The sequence below is a fragment of the Phaseolus vulgaris genome, chromosome 10, assembly GCF_000499845.2.
Source record: "Phaseolus vulgaris cultivar G19833 chromosome 10, P. vulgaris v2.0, whole genome shotgun sequence".
Taxonomy (NCBI): domain Eukaryota; kingdom Viridiplantae; phylum Streptophyta; class Magnoliopsida; order Fabales; family Fabaceae; genus Phaseolus; species Phaseolus vulgaris.
Genome location: NC_023750.2, coordinates 44,030,273 through 44,051,953, shown reverse-complemented (window position 1 = coordinate 44,051,953; position 21,681 = coordinate 44,030,273). Strand labels below are relative to the sequence as shown.

At 35.2% G+C, this 21,681-nt stretch overlaps 5 protein-coding genes across 5 annotated transcripts; 3 read left to right on the top strand and 2 right to left on the bottom strand.

The window, feature by feature from the left end:
* Positions 1-1,564: 1,564 nt before the first annotated feature.
* LOC137818152 (mitogen-activated protein kinase kinase 5-like) lies at positions 1,565-3,423 on the bottom strand. The gene has a single exon (XM_068621404.1). The coding sequence runs from the start codon at positions 2,865-2,867 to the stop codon at positions 1,776-1,778; it is 1,092 nt and encodes a 363-aa protein (XP_068477505.1). The 5' UTR covers positions 2,868-3,423; the 3' UTR covers positions 1,565-1,775.
* Positions 3,424-6,364: 2,941 nt separating this feature from the next.
* On the top strand, positions 6,365-8,379 carry LOC137819648 ((R)-mandelonitrile lyase-like). The gene is made up of 2 exons (XM_068623552.1): positions 6,365-6,625; positions 6,709-8,379. The coding sequence occupies exons 1-2, from the start codon at positions 6,505-6,507 to the stop codon at positions 8,235-8,237; spliced, it is 1,650 nt and encodes a 549-aa protein (XP_068479653.1). The 5' UTR covers positions 6,365-6,504; the 3' UTR covers positions 8,238-8,379.
* A 1,687-nt stretch (positions 8,380-10,066) lies between these two features.
* On the top strand, positions 10,067-10,953 carry LOC137818309 (uncharacterized). Its single transcript, XM_068621644.1, has 2 exons — positions 10,067-10,380; positions 10,453-10,953. The coding sequence occupies exons 1-2, from the start codon at positions 10,185-10,187 to the stop codon at positions 10,740-10,742; spliced, it is 486 nt and encodes a 161-aa protein (XP_068477745.1). The 5' UTR covers positions 10,067-10,184; the 3' UTR covers positions 10,743-10,953.
* Positions 10,954-11,288: 335 nt separating this feature from the next.
* On the bottom strand, positions 11,289-14,350 carry LOC137818308 (shikimate O-hydroxycinnamoyltransferase-like). The gene is made up of 2 exons (XM_068621643.1): positions 13,656-14,350; positions 11,289-12,338 (listed from the first exon to the last, which is right to left on the bottom strand). Exons 1-2 carry the CDS (start codon positions 14,061-14,063, stop codon positions 11,445-11,447), a joined length of 1,302 nt encoding a protein of 433 aa, XP_068477744.1. The 5' UTR covers positions 14,064-14,350; the 3' UTR covers positions 11,289-11,444.
* A 5,465-nt stretch (positions 14,351-19,815) lies between these two features.
* Positions 19,816-21,515, top strand: LOC137818306 (chaperone protein dnaJ 8, chloroplastic). The gene is made up of 3 exons (XM_068621639.1): positions 19,816-20,457; positions 20,663-20,731; positions 21,099-21,515. The coding sequence occupies exons 1-3, from the start codon at positions 20,239-20,241 to the stop codon at positions 21,282-21,284; spliced, it is 474 nt and encodes a 157-aa protein (XP_068477740.1). The 5' UTR covers positions 19,816-20,238; the 3' UTR covers positions 21,285-21,515.
* Positions 21,516-21,681: the final 166 nt, after the last annotated feature.

The following is a 21,681-nucleotide window of genomic DNA, read 5'->3' as shown; positions in this document are numbered from 1 at the left end:
ACAACTTCCTAACCTACAAGTTGTAGCAGAGGCAAAAAAACCTAGCGATTTTTTCTCCTTATATATAGAGTAGCTAGCCATCACACCAACAGAAGAAGAAATAAACCTGAGTCAAAACGTTTGAAAGGGCAAAAATCAGGTTCAATCTTTAATGTACTTTGTACTGTTACATAATCAAAGTAAGAAAAAAAAGTTTTCTTTTTATCTTTGAAACATTTTTTTATCGTATGAATAAGCAAAATAAAAACGAAAATATAAGTTTCATTGGATTTAAAATGAGAATAATTTGGGTCATCGATTTGAACCTAGGAATTATAATATTTATATTTTGTAATACTATGTCAATGGTATGAACTTAAAGACCATGTTTAAGATACCAAAAACTTAGTTATAAGACCAGCTTTTGTTGTTGGTTATCTAAAAAACATACATTATAGTCATGCACGTGTAAACCTTATATTAACTTTGTGTTGACCTCTGCCGTGAAATTTGACTTAATTTCGTCAACAACGATGTTAAACGCTCTACCGACAGATTTGTGGCTGTTGAGAAACTTTTTGATAGTTTTACACCAACAATTTCTATCCTGTGGGAGTATATTACTTTACTGAACAACGTTTAAGACAGACACAGTTAACAAACGAATCAAAACAAAAATAAAAGGTTCTGGACAGAAGGGCCAAATAATAAAATGATCAAAAGGTATGAGAAGAGAACACCACCTACCTGAAACTGGGAAGAGTAACGACAACCATGGAAGTTCAAATTTCATATCCGGGTAACAGAGTGAGAATTGAGAAGAGTCTCAATTACTCAAACAATAGCATCAGACAGACAAAGGAATACAAAAGGAACCAAACCAAAAGTGTCACAACACAACAAGATTATGTCCCTTCTTTCATTTGTATGCAAGCAAAGCGACAGGTAAACTACCATAAATTCTATGTTCCACCTCACTACCAATCCAACCATGATCAATTTTCAGAAGTTGCTACCCATATTTCCTTATAATGCAATAAAATATCCCTTTTACTGATAAAAAAAACTCGTGTACAGCAACTGCAATTGAAAAAAAAAGGGTCTAAAGGTGCTTCATAGGGGTGAGAATCGATTTTAACAGAAAATAGGTAGCAATAGCAAGTATGAGGCGTAGAGAGACAAAAGTGATGTTTGTTTTAAGAAAATGAGAATGAGTAGAAGAGCAGCCAAATCCAAAATTGAAAAGGGAAGAAGGGAAAAATTGGCGACTCCACCACAACAAACACATACATAGATGGATAGATACATAGATAGATACATAGATTACCTATTAAAGAGAGGAGGCTGAGGCTGACGCCGAGTCCCACTTAGGTTCTGAAATAATCATACATAGATGAGCAGAATCTATTAGCACCAGTCTCAACCAGACTCATGCAAACACACCCATCATTCATTCGGTTGCCTCCAACACACCGTACTCAGAGAGGGCTTAAAAAAGATACGATAAGAAAAAAAGAAACAGAAGCAAAAAAGCAAAGCAAACAGGGCAGCATGTTATGGTAAGTAGAAAGAAAACATTGTAATGTATGGCTGAAAATGGAATATTGAAATTTGATTTGTATGAAAATGAAAACGAAAACAAAGCAGCAGAGCAACAGGGGTAGCTAGGCATGTGGCGGTGGGGGCATCCAGTGGTTCGTTCATCCATCGATCCATTGTGCGGGGAGGGAGGCATGTAGCATTGATTTGTAATAAATAAAAAATTACAAGGAAGAAGTAAGAGAGTAAGAGGGTTGCTAGGAGGGAAGAGGCCGGGGAGGAGGAGGGGGGAGGAGCTGGTGGAGATTGGGAGGAAGCTGATTGTGGTTGGAGTGGGGAGCGGCAATGAAGGGGTGTTCGAGCAGCTTTGAGGCAGACAAGCGGCGAGAGGGGTCGCGCTGGAGGCACCGGGAGATGAAATCCCTGAAGTGGAGGGAGGCAGAAGGAGGAGCCTCCGGCGGCTGAGACATACAGATGGCACACATGAGGCTGGCCCAATCGCCTTGCCTCCCCACAGCGAAGGGAAACCTGCCCATGTAGAACTCCAATATGCTAACCCCAAAGCTCCATATGTCGCCGGCGTAGGCGTCGTATTGCCCGTCGTTTATGTCCGTGTTGATCCTCTCGGGACTCATGTAGGCGATCGTTCCCACCGACGAATTGCACGGATCCATGGTCTGGTTCAGAATCCGACCCACGCCGAAGTCCGCAATCTTCACCTGCTTGCGCGAGTTTATCAGCAGATTAGAGGGCTTGATGTCGCGGTGCACGATGTGCCGCCGGTGCAGATACGCCAGCCCCCGCAGAATCTGCCTGGACAGATCTGCCAGCTGCTGCTCCTGCGGGATGTGCTTCCCCTCCAGAGATCCCCCGTCCATGAACTCCAGCAGCACCTGGATTTCGCTGTTCTGATCGTACATCTCGTGACACTTCACCACGTTCGGATCGTCCACGTCGCGCAGGATCTGGATTTCGCGGCGGATCTGCCGCCGCACCGACTCCTCGTGGTGGCCGTATATCACCTTCAGCGCGTACACGCGCCCGGTCGTTCGGTGGACCACCTTGTACACCGTCCCCCCGCTCCCGCTCCCGATTCGGTTCATCCTCTCCAGCTCCGCGAACGGGATCACCTGCTGCTGCTGCTGCTGCTGGCTGGCCCCGCCGCTGGCCTGGGCCGGCGCCGTGGACGGCGGAAGAGGAAGCGGCACCGCCAAATTAGTGTCGCGCTGCGGCAGCGGCAGCGTGAGATCCTTGCGGCGGCGCTGGGGACGCTGATCCTTGCTGTTGGCCGGTCCCGGAGCGGCGGCGGATGCGGAGGCGGAAGGCGGTGGGAGTTGCATCGGCCTCATCTCATGTCTCGAATCCAGTGTGAAAAAAAGAATATATAATAAATATTTGTGTTAAGAATAATATAATATTAATAAGAAAAACGAAGGAAAATTAAGTGCAGAGAAGGTTCGAGGAAGTTTGAGAGAGAAAATTTTGATGCAGAAGTTTTGTGTTGTGTTGAGTTGATTTGATTTGATTTCGTTCCTCTGCACCATACAACAAAAGGTTTTTGCTTTCCCAAACAAACAAATTTTAAAACAAACTTATTTTTTGATAAAGTAAATGCAGAGGTAGCTATCAAAAGAGGGAATCGAGATTTAAAAGGCATGGGGTCCACGCGCCTCCAGGGCCCGTGGGGAACGTGGACCAATTGCATTGCCATGTACCCTACACCGCACTTCTTCACACTCCACACTACAAACAAACACACCTTTTCTTTTTCTTCATTATTATTTTCTCACCAAACCAATCCCATTCGCAACACGCAACAACTGCATTCCCACGTTCTATTTTCATCTCTTCCTTTTATTTTTCTCCTCCACTCATTCCTTTCTACACCCCTTTTTTATCATACACTTTCCTACTTAATCACTCTTTTTCTTCTAATCTATTCTTAATCACTCCTTTCTTCTTTAATCAACTTCTTAACTCTATCTAATTAACCTCGTAAACTGCACTAACTAATTCATTTTGCCACGTCATTGTTAAATGAAGCGTGAAAACATAACAACTACCCTAACGCTAGATCTTCCGTGGACTTTTCAAGACAATAATAATGAAGCGTGAAAAAAAAAAACAGATTTTAAGAAAATGTATCGTTTAATACATAAATTTCTCTACAGATATTATTTATAAAAAATTAAGTTTCTTATATTTTTTTTTTATAATTTGTGTTTAATCTGATGTATGAAAAATAAGTTTCAATGTGTATAATTCCATTACTCAATTTAAAGTTTTTTTTAATATTTTTTATAGAACAATTTTGTAAATGTATGAATTTCATATAAACTTGTATTTAAAATATATTATTATATCAAGTTTAATTATTAATCATTAAATATTACTACTTATTGTATTTATTAAATATACTATATAATTAATATTTCACACATTATTACTATAGCATTTATATAAATATTAAATAATACTTATTTTTGTATTTATTAAATATATTGTATAATAATTAATAATGCACCATATGTATTTAATACATTATATAGTGTTGATGTTTTCATTTAAGTAATATTTAACACTGAATATGTGCTCCACTAATTTTTTTTTATTTGTATAATTATTTATATATATTTTTAACATAAAATATAAATTGTATTCACATTATTTTCATTTTTGTATTATGAGGAAAATTTTAAATTCCATGGAAGATTTAGGAAGATACACATATATCTTGAACACTCATGATATGTGGAGTTGCAATCCAAATACTAACTAAATGACAAAAAATGCACCTAGTATCATTCAATTAAGTGGGTTTTTAAGTTCTGAAAACGTTTATTATTTTTTAACAAAATCTTTTAATTGAAAATAATAAATAAATATAAGTTAATTACAAAATGTGAGACTTTTAAAAGTTACAAAAAATACTATTTATCATGTAATGCTTTGAATTTTAATTGGACACAATCCACTTACCATATGTGGTTATAAGCTCAACATAAGAAAATATAGTATTTCGTAGGAGATTAAAAAAAATTATTAAATAAAAAAAATTAGAGACAAAAGATAATTAATTATTATATTAATAAAATTATATACTATTTTAGAGTTTAAAAAAATATTAGTATCAAAATTAATTTTTATTATTAATAAATAATTTTTAAATTAGTATCTAATTAGTACTAGGTTTTATCTACTAACTATCTAAAGTTGATATTTAATTAAATACGATTTAGAAAATATTTATTAATAATAAAAACTAATTTATATATTAATAATTTTTGTAGTCACTAAAATAGTATCTAATTTTATTAATATAACAACTAATTATTTTTTTTCTATAAAATTAATTTTTATTTAATATTAATACAAATATATTAAAAAAAACAACTACAAGTTCAAAAAAAATCATAAGTTTTTAAGTTTTTTTTATATGATGTTTATAAAAAGAATGTAAAGTAAATCAAATTGGTGTCAACTTATCATTATCAAAATATTAAATAATTATATAGTGGGTCTAATAGAATAATTAGTGTGTGCTCATATTTGATTTTTTTTTATTAAGTGAAGTTAAAGTTTTAGAAGTAAAAATGTTTATTTGTAATATCCATGAAAGTTTATTGTATATTTTGATGAAAGAGACTTTGAGAACTTAAAAGAGGAAAAAGTTTCTTCAAAAGGAATTAACACAAATAACTTAAAAGAGACTTTGTGTAATAATTCCAATGATACCATCTTAATAGGATTGTAAATTTCTCTCAATCACATTTTTAAGAAAAGTGTCAATTTCTAGGAAAATTATTTTGGGAATTTTCTTTAGTAAAGCTGAATTTTCCATAAATTTTCCTTGTGTTTTGGTGGTTTGTAGAAAAGGATATGAAAAATAAAGAAATTATTTTGGTATTGTTGTTCAAATGTGAAGCGAGCAATGGGTTTGAATAATCTTATGTTTTTGTCCTTAACCAAAAGAATGCTTTCATCTCTTAGTTGTGATAGTGATAATGAGATGAACTCAGTTTTACAAATAGAAATATGCATTGAAAAATTAATTATGTCTTTATTATTTCAAATCAAATCATTTTAATCTTCATCATTTTTTTATTCAATGTTTCATTTCTAGAATAAGTGTTCATGTATTATTTATTAGTGAGCACGTAAGACTTTAATAGGGTTAATTCAACTTCCAACTCTTTGACTAGTTCCAATCCAACTAAAATTAAATAAGTCAAATCTTTTTAATTAACCTAATCATCCAACCCAATCAATTAAGGGGTGGATCTATAAAGGTCGGACACTCCTTTTAAATGACGTGTCGGTGTTCGATACTCATATCGGACACCGACATTCGTATGACACTTGTAGGACATATATCCGTAAAGTGTCCAATTTAACAAGTATTTGTTAAATTTCTAACAATCTAGTACGGTTTTAACACAATTCTAAAAAGGAAAAATACATTAATTTCTTAAAAATTCAAACTTTACTTTATTGTATAAATTGTTATTATAATTATAAAAATAAGAAACAAATCATTGTGAATCAGTTATGAAAAATATATTTTTACTCAAAAAATAATCTAGAACATACTTGTATACATAAATGTTTTCGTATATCCGTATTGCGGTGTGTGTCAGTGTTTCTGCTAGGTAAGATTAGTCCTATTTGGGTCCATCAGTGTCACACTCCCATGTACAAACAAGAAAACAAAATGGAGTGAGTTGAAAAAAAATTCATTTTAATTTTTTAAAATCTAAAAAGTTATTTAATCTATATCTAATTTAAATCTAGTTAAATAGATTCTTTAAATTTGATATAAATCCATTTATATTAACTTAAAAGAAGTAATATGGTTATGGATGTGTATTTGTTTGGCTAATTAGCCGTGATAAAAACTTGTGAAGCTTACAAAAGAAGGTTCTAAATTGGTTCTCTGCTACTCTCACTCACTCTTTCTCTTCTCAACAAGAAGCAAGAAGAAGAAACATGGAGCGACCCATAAGCTCTGTACATTTAGAGTATGTGGCCCTGTTCATATTGTGCACCACACTGTTTGCTTCCGCCACCACTTCTCAACACCAAGAATCACAAACTCGACAACATAAAGGTGAATCACTGTTCCTATCTTAAAACTGCATTGCTTTGCTTTGCTTTGCCATGCTTTCATACTGTGTCATGTCATGTGATCAGAGCCCAGTTACCTGAAGATGGTGGTCAACGCCACCGAGTTGCCCGTTGAAGAATACTACGACTACATCATCGTGGGTGGCGGCACTGCGGGGTGCCCGCTGGCGGCGACGCTCTCGCACTCGTTTAAAGTGCTTGTGCTTGAAAGAGGCGGCGTTGGGAGCGGGAACCCCAACCTGATGAACCAAGAAGGGTTCTTGAACAATCTCTTGAACGTTGAGACAGAGGACTCGCCCGCGCAGGCTTTCATTTCGGAGGAGGGAGTGCCCAACGCGCGTGGGCGGGTTCTTGGCGGCAGCAGCGCCATCAACGCGGGCTTCTACAGCCGAGCCCACCGGGATTTCTTCGAGAGGTCGGGCTTGCCGTGGGACCTGGCGCTGGTGAACCAGTCGTACCAGTGGGTGGAGAAGGAAATCGTGTTCAGACCCAAACTCAAGACGTGGCAATCCTCTGTTCGCGACGCCTTGCTGGAAACAGGGGTCACTCCCTACAACGGTTTCACTCTGGACCACGCCAAGGGGACCAAGATTGGCGGCTCCACGTTCGACAGCTCCGGCAGAAGACACACCTCTGCGGATCTTCTCAGACACGCTCGCCCATCCAACATCAAGGTCGCTGTTCACGCCACCGTGGAGAGGCTGCTTCTGGCGGGCTCCACCGCCATTGGAGCTCTGTTCCGCGACCAGAGAGGGAGGCACCACCGCGCATTTTTGCAGGAACACGGAGAGGTGATCCTCTCCGCCGGTGCCATTGGAAGCCCTCAGCTACTTCTTCTGAGCGGGATCGGTTCAAGGCCTTATCTCTCATCATGGGGGATCCCCGTGGCTCACCACCTCCCCTACGTGGGGCACTTCCTCTACGATAATCCCAGAAACGGAATCACCATTCTCCCCTCGCTTCCACTCGACCATTCTCTCATCCAAGTCGTGGGGATTACCGATTCCGGCGCTTACATCGAGGCTGCATCCAACGTCGTCCCTTTCATCTCCCCCCGCCACAACGCCTTCGTCCGCTCCCCGCTCTACCTCACCGTGGCCACGCTCATTTCCAAGATTTCCGGCCCTCTCTCCGCCGGCTTTCTGCGACTCGCCTCCACCGACGTCGACGCGAATCCCCGCGTGAGGTTCAACTACTTCGACAACCTCGTGGACCTTGAGCGCTGCGTGAACGGGAGCAGGAAGATAGCAGAAATCCTCAGGAGCAGGGCTTTGAAGGACTTTAAATTCTCGAACTGGTTCGGGGAAGCAGACTTCCGGTTCATAGGCCCCGCCCTGCCGCTTCACCAAACGGAGTTTCCTCGCATGGCGGATTTCTGCCGGCGGACTGTGAGCACCATCTGGCACTACCACGGCGGCTGCGTGGTTGGCAGGGTGGTTGATCCCCATCTGAAGGTCATCGGAGTGGATTCTCTTCGCATTGTTGACGGATCCGTCTTCAGCGTGTCGCCGGGAACCAATCCTCAGGCCACCCTGATGATGCTCGGACGGTATTTTGGGTTGAAGATGATCACAGAAAGGAACGATTACAAATGATGCTTGCATGCACCCATTCACCTTCTTCTCCATCTTTAGACCAACATTTTGGATTTTATAGTTTTTTTCATTCGCCAACTCACTTCTTTCACGTCCCATGTTCAAACTACCAGAATATAAAACTAACAATTATGTTCATTCACATTACTCCTTTTCTTATTCTCTATCTATTTTTTAATCCATTCACGTATATATCCATGTATTATGATGTCAAAATATAGTTGTTATCTTGGTTTCAAGTATGGTTGTAATTAATTTGAGAAAGAATTGGCGAGAAATTATTAATACTTTAGTGAGAAAGTTACTGTAATTTATTTATACGACTAAAATACTACCATACATGTGAGAAATAAGATTAAACTAGAGATGTGAAAATTTCTAAATTGACCAATCTAAAAATTGTGCAAAACATAATTTGGAAAACTGTCTTAAAACTGTTGTGAAATCCGTTGCTATAAATAGTTATATTAGAATCAATTATTATAAGTTAAGTATGATATTTAATTTAATTAAAGTGTTTTTATATATTTGTAATAAGCACTCCAATTTATATGCATACAATTTAGTTTATAATAAATACTTTTTGTTTAATAATATAGTTAATCTAGGCTAAATGACATGAAATATAATGCATATATTAAAAAATATTGTATAATAAGCTTAGACAAAAGGACTTTAGCATGGAAGCAAGCAAGCCTATCCAATGGTCTACTAATTTGAGGAGATTCAATTGAACAAATTCATCTTATCTATTCTTAAAAAACAAATAATAGACACCACGAAATGTTTTTATTTTAATTTATTTAAATATATTTTTTATTACTTTAAATTGGACAGTTTTTCTTTTGATTTTCCCATTAATTTGTTAATCTTATTATTCCTTTAATCATCACAAATGTTATTTTTAATTCAACGTCACATTTCATCTTGAAAAGTGTAACTCTCACAAAGATTCTTTGAATTCAAGCTCCTCAAGTCTGGGACAAGTGTACAGATTGGGTCAGTAGGATACATGGAGGTTCAACATCCAATCAAAGCCGATCCATATTACTAAAACCATTATGTCCAAACAAAAGATTAACAAGACTAATCAGTGGTCAGACATTAGGTAACACACTCCTAATTAAGATCCAAATTTCTAATCTGACCCAATAGTAAATGACCCATAATAATCATATTAATAGGCACAAATTCAAAATAATCGGATATGTCATAATCCAGTACTGATAACATCGAGTACCAAAATCTTACTATAACGTCGTTTTACAGGTACCATTCGAGCTTAGAATTCACGGGAACAAAGAGTAATAAGGTAAAAGAAGAGTACTAAGACCATTTTTAGATGAAAGAGGTAGACCGGAATAATAATTTTCTTGTTTCAATCCTCTTCGAAAACACCTATAAAGTGAAACCCTTTAACTGAAAAACCAACATAAAAAAATTAAAATTTAAAAGATTAAGAATATATTTAAATAACTTTAATCTACAATGTTTTGTATAAATAAGAATATTAATAAAAATAAAGAATGTAGTCTTAATATATTTACAGATTGCTTTTTAGGTAAGCATACCTTACTTATTATTCCTATTCTCTTGTCTGCGAAGCATTTTGCCTTAAACATGAACTTCAGAAATCAATCTATGTAGAATATATCGTCCCTACCCTGCAAATAAAAGGAACATAGTGGTGCTAAAGGTATAGTAATGTGTCTAATATGCCTCTTCTGTTCCATGATTACACTTCAAGCCATGCCTCACAGCTTCAGACTTTTCCACCGTCTCTGAAATGGCATCACTTTTTCTTATTCTGTCTCCACCAAATACTTCTCCTCCTAATACCCTGCATCACCATTCCTACTAAGTATGATCTCAAATGTGAATTCTCACCTTTACTTGGTGGAATAAATTAATAAAACCTATAAATACCATAACCCTCCCCAACACCACATGATTCAAAATCTGTCACCCTCACTTGTCCTAGCCTTTGGCACCCAACTGGTTTACAAAGAATCACCCTTGCCTTTCCCTACCATGGTGGTGAGATTCCTTGTTCTTTCCCTACTCATCTCAGGCATTCATGCCATATCAATTTCAGAAGGTAAAGGCCTGATCCAGAGCAATGGAGAAGCACAACAACTTCTTGGTACCCCCACTTCTTCAGCCTTTCAAAGTAATTGTTTTTTCTTTCACTTTAAACTAATGGTATTCGGTGTAGGGAAATTATATGGAATAAGCATGGAAGAGGCAAGAATTTTGAAAGAAAAAGTTGATGAAACTGAAAATGGGTGCAAAGACGAAGTAGTTAGTACTACAAGAATAGCACAAGGTGGAAGTTCAGGCGGTGGAGGAAAGAAAGGAAAGACAGGAACTGGGGGCAGTGCAGATGTTACTCGCCGGCCACGCCAGAGTTCAGCACCCTCAAAGCCTCACTTTTGGGTCTCAACATTTAATCTATGCGTAAGCATGGCTATATCAGTCACATTATTTCCTTTCCACTGGATCTGATGAACTAATTCACGCAGAAAACAATGGTTACCACACGTTGCTCTTTTTCATTGCTGCTATATGATGCCTACTTCCTTTTTCAATACATACTTTGGTCTTCGCTTGCAGATCAGTTTGTGTCCTCCCTTTCAATATTCGTAGCTTCTCATCCATCATATCAATGAATAACAATGTAATATGAATGATATGAATGAATGAATATTTGAACCTTTGCCGGAAATTTTAGAGGGGGTGATGCAATTTGCAAAACATTCAAGGGTATATGTCGATGCAAAAATGGAAAGATTTAACTTGTGTTGGCTTTGGTTAGTACTGATAAGTGATGGTATAGAAGCAGAAAAGGAACCAATTTTACATTGCTCTGAATTCAATTATGTTAAATATCCGTTCTCTACAATGTTATTTTCAAGATCATTGCTTAAGACTTGTTTTTGAAGTTCTTATAACTTTCCCAATTGTAAATTTATCTGATTTGCTTTTCTATCAAGTGTAATGTAGTTCTTTTCAGTTTACATTACTCTATAAAATGCACCTGACAGAGACGTGTGCAGACAATTCTGAAACAAGTCTTAATTGTTGGTGAAGTTCATAAATGGTTACAGAGTATAACACTTGTAAGAAAAATGTAGTCTATTGATAACTGAAATGGTTGGCATGAACAGTTGCATACCGTCTAGAGACAACAAAAGGTACCATGATTCCTCAAATGTCATACAAGTAATCCTTAAACACCTTCATATGGTCTGGCTGAAGAGCTATTGCCACAGACACGCTGCCATCATTGGTGGAGTTTGGGATTATGAAAGATAGCCCCTCGTAAGCAATTCCACCAGGTCCCATGAACACGGGCCTTCCCCAACCAAAGTCAGCATCATGGATCGGAAGCCTGGTCCAGCTAGTGATGCCAAGATTTGGACATTTGAAAGTGTGTGCACCACGAACAAGAGCTTTGAGATCAGGTTGGAGCTCTAGATAGTCAAGAGCGGATCTCAAATACTCGTTGTCCATTCGCAGCAAAGCATTGTGGATTCGGCTTGCAGCATACCATGTTGGTTTTGACATGAGATCACCAGCCACAGCTATAGGAGTGGTTGTGAAGATCACATTGCCAAAGTAACCTGGTGGTGGAGAAGGTTGCAGCCTTGACCTTCCGTCTGTTGCAATGTACAACTTGGTCTCTTGATCGTGAGGAAGTGCTCTGGCTTTGCACACACTTCTCCACACATGACCTGCCAGCATCTCGTAAGAGCTGTAGCTGATGGTGTTGCCATCTTCTTTGGACTTGGCTTTGAGGGTGCAGAGCTGGTCACGTGTGAGTTTGAAAATGGAGACATCTGCAGGTACAGTGTGAGAGTTTGTGGGGTGTTGTTGGGTGTTCATGGGTGGTGGTGGCTTGTATTCAATGTGGTCAAAGAGTGGTCGTGGTGGGTCTCTGGCACGGAGTATTGTTCTGTCAATGAATGGTGGAATTGAAACATCCAAGCCACGAGCCACATCGGACCATGTGTTGATGAAGTGAAGACCAGAGGCACCGTCTGCTACGTGATGTTGCATACCAACTCCCAGTGATGCTCCTCCACATTTGAAGTGCGTCACCTAAAATTTCTTAAAATCAAATTTTGAACATAAATAATTAAGCTAATAATAAGAAATAAAGAAACATTTTTTTTTAATTTATCATTTAGAAATACCTTTTTACTTAAATAAATGTATATAATTTTTTTATTATTAATTTATATAATTTATAATTAAAACTTTAAAAGGAAAGATATTTCTATCCTCGGACCATGCCTCAAATGTCTAATTCACCAACCGCATTCATTAACCAGTAATTTGGGACCGTAGCACTCTTATTTTATATACAATTTGTAAGATAAATAAAAAATAATAAAAATCATGATGAAGGGTGAAAAAGCTACGGGAGATACGTAAAATCTTTAAAATGTAGGATACAAGGACACAGATCTATATATTATATAATTATGAATTATATAAATTGACAATAAAAATTTATGTGTACAATTATGTTCCAGATTATGTTTTGGAGCGGAAATATGTTTTTTTATGACTGGTTTCACAATGATTTGTTTCTTAGTTTTATAATCATAATAAAAATTTATACAATAAAGTTTGAATTTTGAGAAAATTAATGTATTTTTTCTTTTTAAAATTGTGTTAAGATCATACTAGAATTGTCAGAAATCTAACAAATACTTTTTGAATTGGATACTTTATACGTGTCCTACAGGTGTCAGTATCGGTGTCCGACACGAGTATCGAACACCGACACGCCATTTAAGAGGAGTGTTGAGAGTAAAAAACTTTTATCAAAATTCACCTAATTTTATAAAATCTCACAAAAGTAAAAAAAAAATTACATAATTTTTTTCGATATAATAAAACCTAGATCAAGAGTTATTATTACAGCACATAATATTTTTACTTCAAAAGAGTTTTTTTTTCTGAAATTTCTTAGTTTATGGTTATTGCGTAACATAAAGCCTTTTTTAGTTGTATTTCAATCAAAATTATTCTTCTAAATTATGTTTCACCTTTCAGTTACGTTTAAATTTACAATTCCATAAATTATTATTTTAATATAATATTTTATTATGAAATATAATTTTGAATTCATGTGACAACTATTTTTTTATATTAAAATAATAATTGAAATATAAGATAAAATTGATGATGCGAAAGGAGCATCATCGTCCCTGCAAAAGGAAAACAGAGTAAGCATGGGTCGTGTTGACTCATACATAACTCAGATACTATTCTTATTATCTCTTCCAAATTCCATGACTTCCGATGACATTAAGGTCAATATACGTCGTCTCGTTTGGTAAGTTAATCTTTGACTTATTTTCCGAATAGTTCAACAAAAAAAAGTTCAGCAAGAGAAGAAAAACGCACCTGTAACACCAAGAGCGGATAGGTTTCGATCCCCTGCGAATAATCCACGGCGGGGATGAGCTGCCGGAGCTCAAGCGTGGGTGCAAAGTCTCCGAAGTCGTCGACGACGGCACCGGTGTCGGCCTCCACGAAGAGAACGCCTTGACCGTCGCAGTCAATCTCCACGCGACCGTCTTCGTCCCGGCGGAGCCTCCCGGCCATTGGGTAGAAGGGCACCAGCACCCTGCTGAGGGCCTCCTTGAGAATGTTCCCGTCGAAGAAGTTAGACGCGCCGTTGGGTCTGTAGAAGTAGACGCTGGGCGTGTGGAAATTCGGCACCACCAGGTCGACGTTGGAGTTCCACAGCAGACGGCGGTGGAGCTCTTCCGCCGGGCGCACCATGGTCGATTCCTTGACGGTGATGATCATCTCTGTAATGAATGAAAAGATGGTGTAATTGCGATGATGAGAGTGGGTGGGAAGTGAAGAAGGAGTCGTGGATTTTAAGGAAAGAGAGAAGGGTTGAGTGATTCACCAACCACGCCCACTGGGTCCACCAATGGAGAGACGCCACCTCATCAACCGCACCACCATGGTTTGGCATCAGAAGTTGGTGAGAATGAGACCTTCCTTTTTTTCCATTTTCTGTGTTCCCATAAATTCCTTTATCACGTTTTTTGTTATATAAAAAAGAAAAAAGAAAAAAAAAGAAAGAAAAAAAGATTGATACGATGGTGTGATGAATGATTGAGGTTGGGGTATGGAGTGAGTCACCAACTCCTATCTAGAAAGAGAGAGTTGGGTTGGGTGGGTCCGGTTCTCTGTTCTGACTGCTCACGTCATCGACTCGCCACCCCTCACGCAACTCCACTCTTCATTCTCACATCTTTCATGCATAACACAGCATCCTCAAATTCAGGAATAACAAAACAAACCATTCGAAATGTCTTCAAACCAGGTATTATGAGGTTGTCTTTTGGGTCATTTGTTTGTTAGTTATGTAAGTTACCCCTTAGACGATGTATAGGGTGGCCAGATTGGTGAGAATAACCTTTTTTTTATTGAATTTTTTTGGAACTTAAAGTAACCATGTTTTTGGATTTCAAAACTCTATTTTTTTTTGTATAGTGTTTATTTTATTTCTCCAATTAGTTTTCTAAACTTAAATTGATGCTGTGAAGGTTATTAGGAGAAAAAATCTCTATAGATATGGTACGTGGTAGGGAGTAGGGGACTTGAATTTACTTGCTTAAAGTTGAACCTTAACAAATTGTGGGATTAGATAAAAAGAGAGTATATGGAAAAATATTTCAAGACTTCATAAAATACACAACAACTTCATGAGAAATCATGGAGGTTAGAACCACCACAATATATGGTATCGAAAATCATACTCAGAACTACCTCAAAGTTTTTCGAGTTTAGATGTTGATCTAGGGTGAATCAGACGTTGTCCTATGTAACATGTTTGTGGGTATTTTTATGGAAACCACCTTGTAGTGGTTTAGCATGATTCTTGATTAGGCAATTACATCTTTCCAATTTTTTTTCCAAAATGTTCATGGAGGAGTTTACGGCCAAAAAAGTAAAGTCTTCTAGGATTGTAGACCTTTTTGACATAAAACAACAAGAGAAAGTGACGTTGAAGAACTATCTCCGGTACTTTATGATATCTTAGAACGAATTTATCAACCAAATTAGGAGATGTTTGTTGATGTCTTTGTAAAGGAGCTACAAGCCAACCCTTCATAATAAGGTTGAATCTATGGTTGAAATCCAAAGTAGATCCTCATATCGAGGCAGAAGAAAAATGACAACAACTATCAAAGTACAAGGAGAATGACCTGGAATGGAGACTGAAAAAAGAAGAATGACCTTGATCGATGATATGTACCTTACGTGGCTTAAAAGCCACGAGAAGAGAAAGAAAGACACAAAGTTTCTTGAAAACAAATCCTCACGGATGATGATATATCCAAAAAGATTACGGTTCCCTTGAAAGACCAAGCATCTTCTTGGTCATATTCGGGATGCTTGGTGCAAATTCCAGCATGCCTATGGTTATGATACAAATATATGTTTCGCCTTAATGACCTAACTCGCCAAACTAGTAAAGGAAGGTCATCTACGATACTATTGAGAGTCATTCTGATTGTTTGATCCCATCGAAAGTATCAATCCCCAAGCTATATCACTAAACACGAGATGTTTATTTTGGGATATTTCAACACAACATTAGGAGGATTCGTTGGAGGAGGGTTGACCAACTCAAGGTGGAAGCGGTACTCCTGGGACCTTCTGTTGCGACCAAACAAGAGGGTTCAATATGAATTTTGGTAGCATATAGAACAACCAACTTAAAGGGCAGTGGAGCATGGTTATTTTAGAAGATGACATCCTCATTGAGAATTCACTTTGATTATTTTTAGGATAAGTAATGATAAATATGAAGTATTAATCGACGAAATGCTTTTTTGGACCAAGGTCAGAGAGTGACGGCTAATAGTAACTCAGATTTTGAAATGATTTCCATTTAGCTCGATATTTGAGATAGGTTAGGATCTTATCTAAACTATTTAATTTATTTTGAACTTGTATATAATCAATTCTCAAATCAAATTTCTATAAATATATAAGTCTTAGAAGATACTTGAACTCCCTTACTTAGAGTCAAATTAATTAATGTAATGTGATTATTGTAAGTCAAATTTACTTATAAATTGTACCTACCCATTTGTCTTTCTATAATACTTCTTTAGAAAGTAACATTACAAAATACTCATACTAATTTTCTAACCCCTTTTATATGTTGGGTAAAGCAGAAACTCTTACCTTTGAATGGTTCTTGGAAAAGGATAGAGTAAGCTTTCTAGAATGTGAGGACTTATGTTCAAAGTCTTTATATATTACAAACAAAAAAGTTGATCAGAATCTTACCAAGTACATTTTATTTACCATTATGATTATTCTATATGGGAATACCATAAATCTGAATCATTGTAAGCCGTAGATTCCATTAAATGCAAGATTGTGCCTATTATAAGATTATATACTATTCTGTATTTAAATCAATGTGCGATCAAACACTGATTTTTCGTATACATATTTTATAATTTTATTCTTATTTTTAGAACATTTTATAATAACTATTTTTGTATAAAAACTGTTACGTAACTATTTTAATTCAATCTTTCAACTCATGATCCATGAACCCAACTTAAGCTTTTTGGGTTGGTTAAAAAAATTATTAAATTGGGCACAATACTTTATAAAATGTCATATATCTTTTAACATTTTACTCCGTGTGTATTTAAATTAAATGATGGTTTTTAAAAATATTTTTTGCTAAAACAATTTAGTAAGTTAATGGTGTGATTATGATATTATGTTCAAATTAGTAGACTAAAATTATCTTTAAAACGTAATTTTTTATTTATTTTAATATTAAACTTACTAGACATGAAATAATTTTTTATTTACCCTTAAAATATAAAAAAAATATTAATTTTTGAATATAAAGTCTCAATCGAATGTAATCGAAAAGATAAAAAAAAAAGCATAATTAAAAATTAAAGTGTACTATATCGATGTCATAGTTTTGTTCTGAGCTTACTTTTGTGAAGCCCAATTTCAACTGCATAGACACAACTTTTGCTTGTTGCACCCAATAATTTCTATCAGCACTTATTGTCTCCTGTTTATGTTTTCAAATATGAGAATTTGATTTAGTCCAACCGTAAGCCCAAAAATGACTATAAACTAAACTATTTATATTTTTTACACCCCTCGGCATACTATGCTCACACCTCCTTTTTAAGATAACCACCATCCTTTCATAAAACTAAAAACTAATCCACAAAAAAACTCATACATATCTTAAACACAATTAATTATATTAAAAATTAATCATATATTAAATTTAATTATCATTTCTGAATTAATTAATACACTTATTTTAGCACATAAAACACATATCCTTACATAAATTACTTTAATACATAAAATTAATCCGCTATTGATATTATCACATAAATACACTTATTTGTACGGTTTTGATGCTATCAATATGATGGCTACATGTGCGCCACGTGTATGCTGACTAGGACTTGCTATCCACTTTACAGACACCCAATGTTCTTATCTACATATTATTTATCAGGCTTTTCGGTTTTTAAGAAAAAAAATTCAAAAATTAAATGATATTTCTTCCGGAACAAAACTTCAAAAAAGAATCTTAATTATAAATGGTTATTTATGGTGGTTTTCTTATAATAATTATTTCAAATATATTTAAAAGAATTTCAAATTAATAGATAATTTAAATTTTTATATCTATATAATAGAGTTTAAAAATATTTAAAAAAACTTATCATTTTAATCTCAAATTAAGAATATAAAATATAGTCAAATTCTCCCCCTTTATATTGTCTATCTTTATATCTTGTCTCCCTTGCACCTTTATATTAATTATGAAAAATCAATTTTAATATTTTTAAATAACTCTACATAAAACATAATTTTACATTTTTAAATAATTTTCTGACGTTTGAAAGAGCAGTTTCATCTGAGTTTGTGTGAAAAGGTTGATGTTCGTTGTATTCAATATTCTTAGATAATGAAGATATTTTTTTTCAACTTTATACTTTATTTTTACACATCATTAATTTTATTTTTCTAAATTTTATTATCACAACATTTACCTTAACCATCCATATTTATTTATGAGCCAATAACCATTGCCACTTTAATATATATATAAAAAAAATTAGTCTAAAATATATATACCTATTTCTTTAACTTCAAATAAATCGTATGTTCTTCCATCCCAATAATTTTTCAAATTGATAGGGCTCTTGGGCCCAACTTGAAGCATATAGTTTTTTCTTAGAAATTGCCATTGAAAATCATTACAACTTGCGTTGCTAGTTATTATTGGATACATCAATTAAATTAATCCAAATTAGAAACTATAAACAAAAAATATAATTGACATTTTCTTTTGTCTGTGACAAGAGATGTGACATGTATAAAAAAGTCAAAGGAAGCAATGCTAAATCCCATAAATAGATTTAATACATTGGTTGTTTTAAAGGAAACATTTAATATATTAATTATTGATCTATAACTAACATATTTGATATGTGTATGAAAATCTAAGAATATTTTGGTCTTTTTATTATTTGTATGATAGGAAAATTTGTTTATCTTCATCTCCTTATCTATTTAAAGATATTTTTTTAAACACCATCATCGTTGTGTTGTGAAAAGGAGAGTGACGTGTCACATAATCAAAATAGACAAAACATGAAAAACTAAAAATGGGTTCAATATTAAGTGAAGTTGGAGGGTTGAGGAACCACATTACAAAAGGTGAAAGGATATCCACTCGCATATGCCTTCAAGATAAGCTCATTTATTTTTATCATCAACTAGTATTTATTTTAATTAAAAAAAAACTTGCCCTCATAATTTGATAATAAAAGTAATTTATATATTGATAACAAAATTACATTGTATGAAAAGGGGTGTTGACTAATTAGCATATATACGGAGTGCGAATATAAAAATATGTATAATTTTTTAAAATATAGGACATGACCACGAATATATATATCATATAATTATGAATTATATAAATTGACAATAAAAATTTATGTGCATAAATATTTTTTAACAGAAAAGATATTTTATTAACAGAAAAGATATTTCTCATGACTGTTCAAAATGATTTGTTTCTTATTTTTATAATCATAATAAAATTTTCTACAATAAATTTAATTTTTTTTAAAAATAATATATATATTTTTTTAAAATTATGTTAAAATCGTATTAGAATTATTATAAATCTAATTAATATTTTTTAATAGTACTTCATTATACGTGTCCTATAAGTATTATACAAATATTGATGTCTGATACAGATACACCATTTAAACACAGATACACCATTTAAGAGACATATTCGAACCTCGTTGGTTAATTAAGATTAACCGTGGGTTAAATTGGGAAGAAATTAAAAGAAGGGTCATGAAATAAGAGCAAGTAAAAGCTAAAAATAATAAGGAATAGTTGAAAAGAATTAACTAACAGTGATTGGAAGTATTTAAAAAAAGAGGTGTTGAGGCTAAAATTGGAAGAAATGAAAGGGTTATGAATTGGGACCAAGTAAAAATGTAAAAAGACAACGTTAAGATAAGCGTAACAATGTGTCTTTCTGAGACTCTCCTTTTCTGTCTTCTACCTCTAAATCCGAACATCCACGTCACCTTGACTCAATGGATAAGAACAATGAATTGCTCCCACCTCAGATTCTCCCATTTCACCATTCATTTCTTTTCTATATAAATCTCTTTCATTCACTTTATTTTCTATCCTTTAATCTGCTCTACAATTATTCAAATTCACTAACCAAAATCAACCCAATATTTTAGCTTCCCACAGATTCCCCGTCATTTCAACTTGCCGTGCACATTCATCCATCCTAAACAACATCTCCCTTCATCAAATCATCAAAGCTTCATTATTTATCGCCAGATCCTTTCTGGGTGCTTCTGACTTTTTCATTTTAGATATTTCGTTTTGTGAGATTAAGCCCCTTTTGAAAATGGCTGCTGCGACTGCTGGGGTTGTTGGGGGTAATGCTTCTTCTGCTTCTTGGATGCAATTCAGAGGCAGGGAAAGGAAGCATACCAAGAAGAACAGATCTGGGGTTTTTTGCTCTTATTCTTCCCCTTCTGTCATCAATTCTTACAAGACCTTGAGAGTGCAAACGGGCGCTTCTGAATCTGAAGTCAGGAAGGCTTTCCGACAGCTTGCTCTGCAGGTTTCAATCCCAACCTTAAATTCCCCTTTTGCGTGTCTTTGCCATGTTTTTTTTTGTTTTATCCCCATGGATTGGATTCATGTTTGGTTTAGCTGTTTTGATCTTGATTTTCACAAACTGTGTGGTGTTTGGGCAATTATTATTATTTTATAAAATTATACCAGTATTAATTAGTTGATGTTGTATTGTGTTGTGTTTGTTCCAGTATCATCCAGATGTGTGCAGAGGGAACAATTGCACGGTGCAATTTCACGAAATCAACCAGGCTTATGATGTAAGTTATTTTCCCCTTCTCTAGATTTCAATTGCATGGTTTACCTTTAACACAGAATGGAAACTTGTTTAAAATTAAAACTACTGGTTTTTCTAGACTCTCAGAACTTGCTGGTTTTTCTATGCTGTTCAATCATTGCTATCTTTTCCTCCCCAACAAAAGTAATATACACAGTTCATAATAAAAGCTGTTAAAAGTGTGAGCAATAATTGAAATTACACCCACAATTGCACCAAAAGCAATAGTTTAATTTGTCTGATAATACATCTGAAAGTGGGGCAATAATATGATATGGGCCATACCATAGTTTTGAAGTTTTTTGAGAAGGTTGCTAATTGGGATATGGATGTTGATTATTGGATTGCAGACAGTGATGGCGAGCTTGAGAGGAGAATTAAATGGGGCACTAACATACGAGGCTATTTATGATGGTGACACAGATGAGCCAGTGGGAGAAATGAACGAACCAGATTGCGACCTATGGGAGGAGTGGATGGGGTGGGAAGGAGCAGGAATCCGTGACTACTCTTCTTTCATTAATCCTTACAACTGAATGTTTTGAGGAACTGTGTTCATAATTATAAGCCTTCTGAATAAGCATATGATCCCCACCTAATGGTGTGGTTAGTGTGCTCTCTGTATATAGTCCAAGTTCAACTCAATGTAAAGTCCTCTATGTATCATTGGAGCTGAGGAAAACAAACTAATACCATGATGACCTTCACTAATCACAAAAAAGGTCATTATTTAAGCAGTAAAATAAATACAAATGTATTGCATATAACTCCATGCCATCTTTTCCTTGTTATTCTATCCCTACACGTCTTTCAAAATTTGAGGGCCAACTTTGTGGTCATATATTTGTATGTATTCAAAAAAGGTTCCCACAACGAAAGAGAAGTGGTTGAAGGCGTGCACAATGTGCAGTGTGCTATCTTCACATATTTATC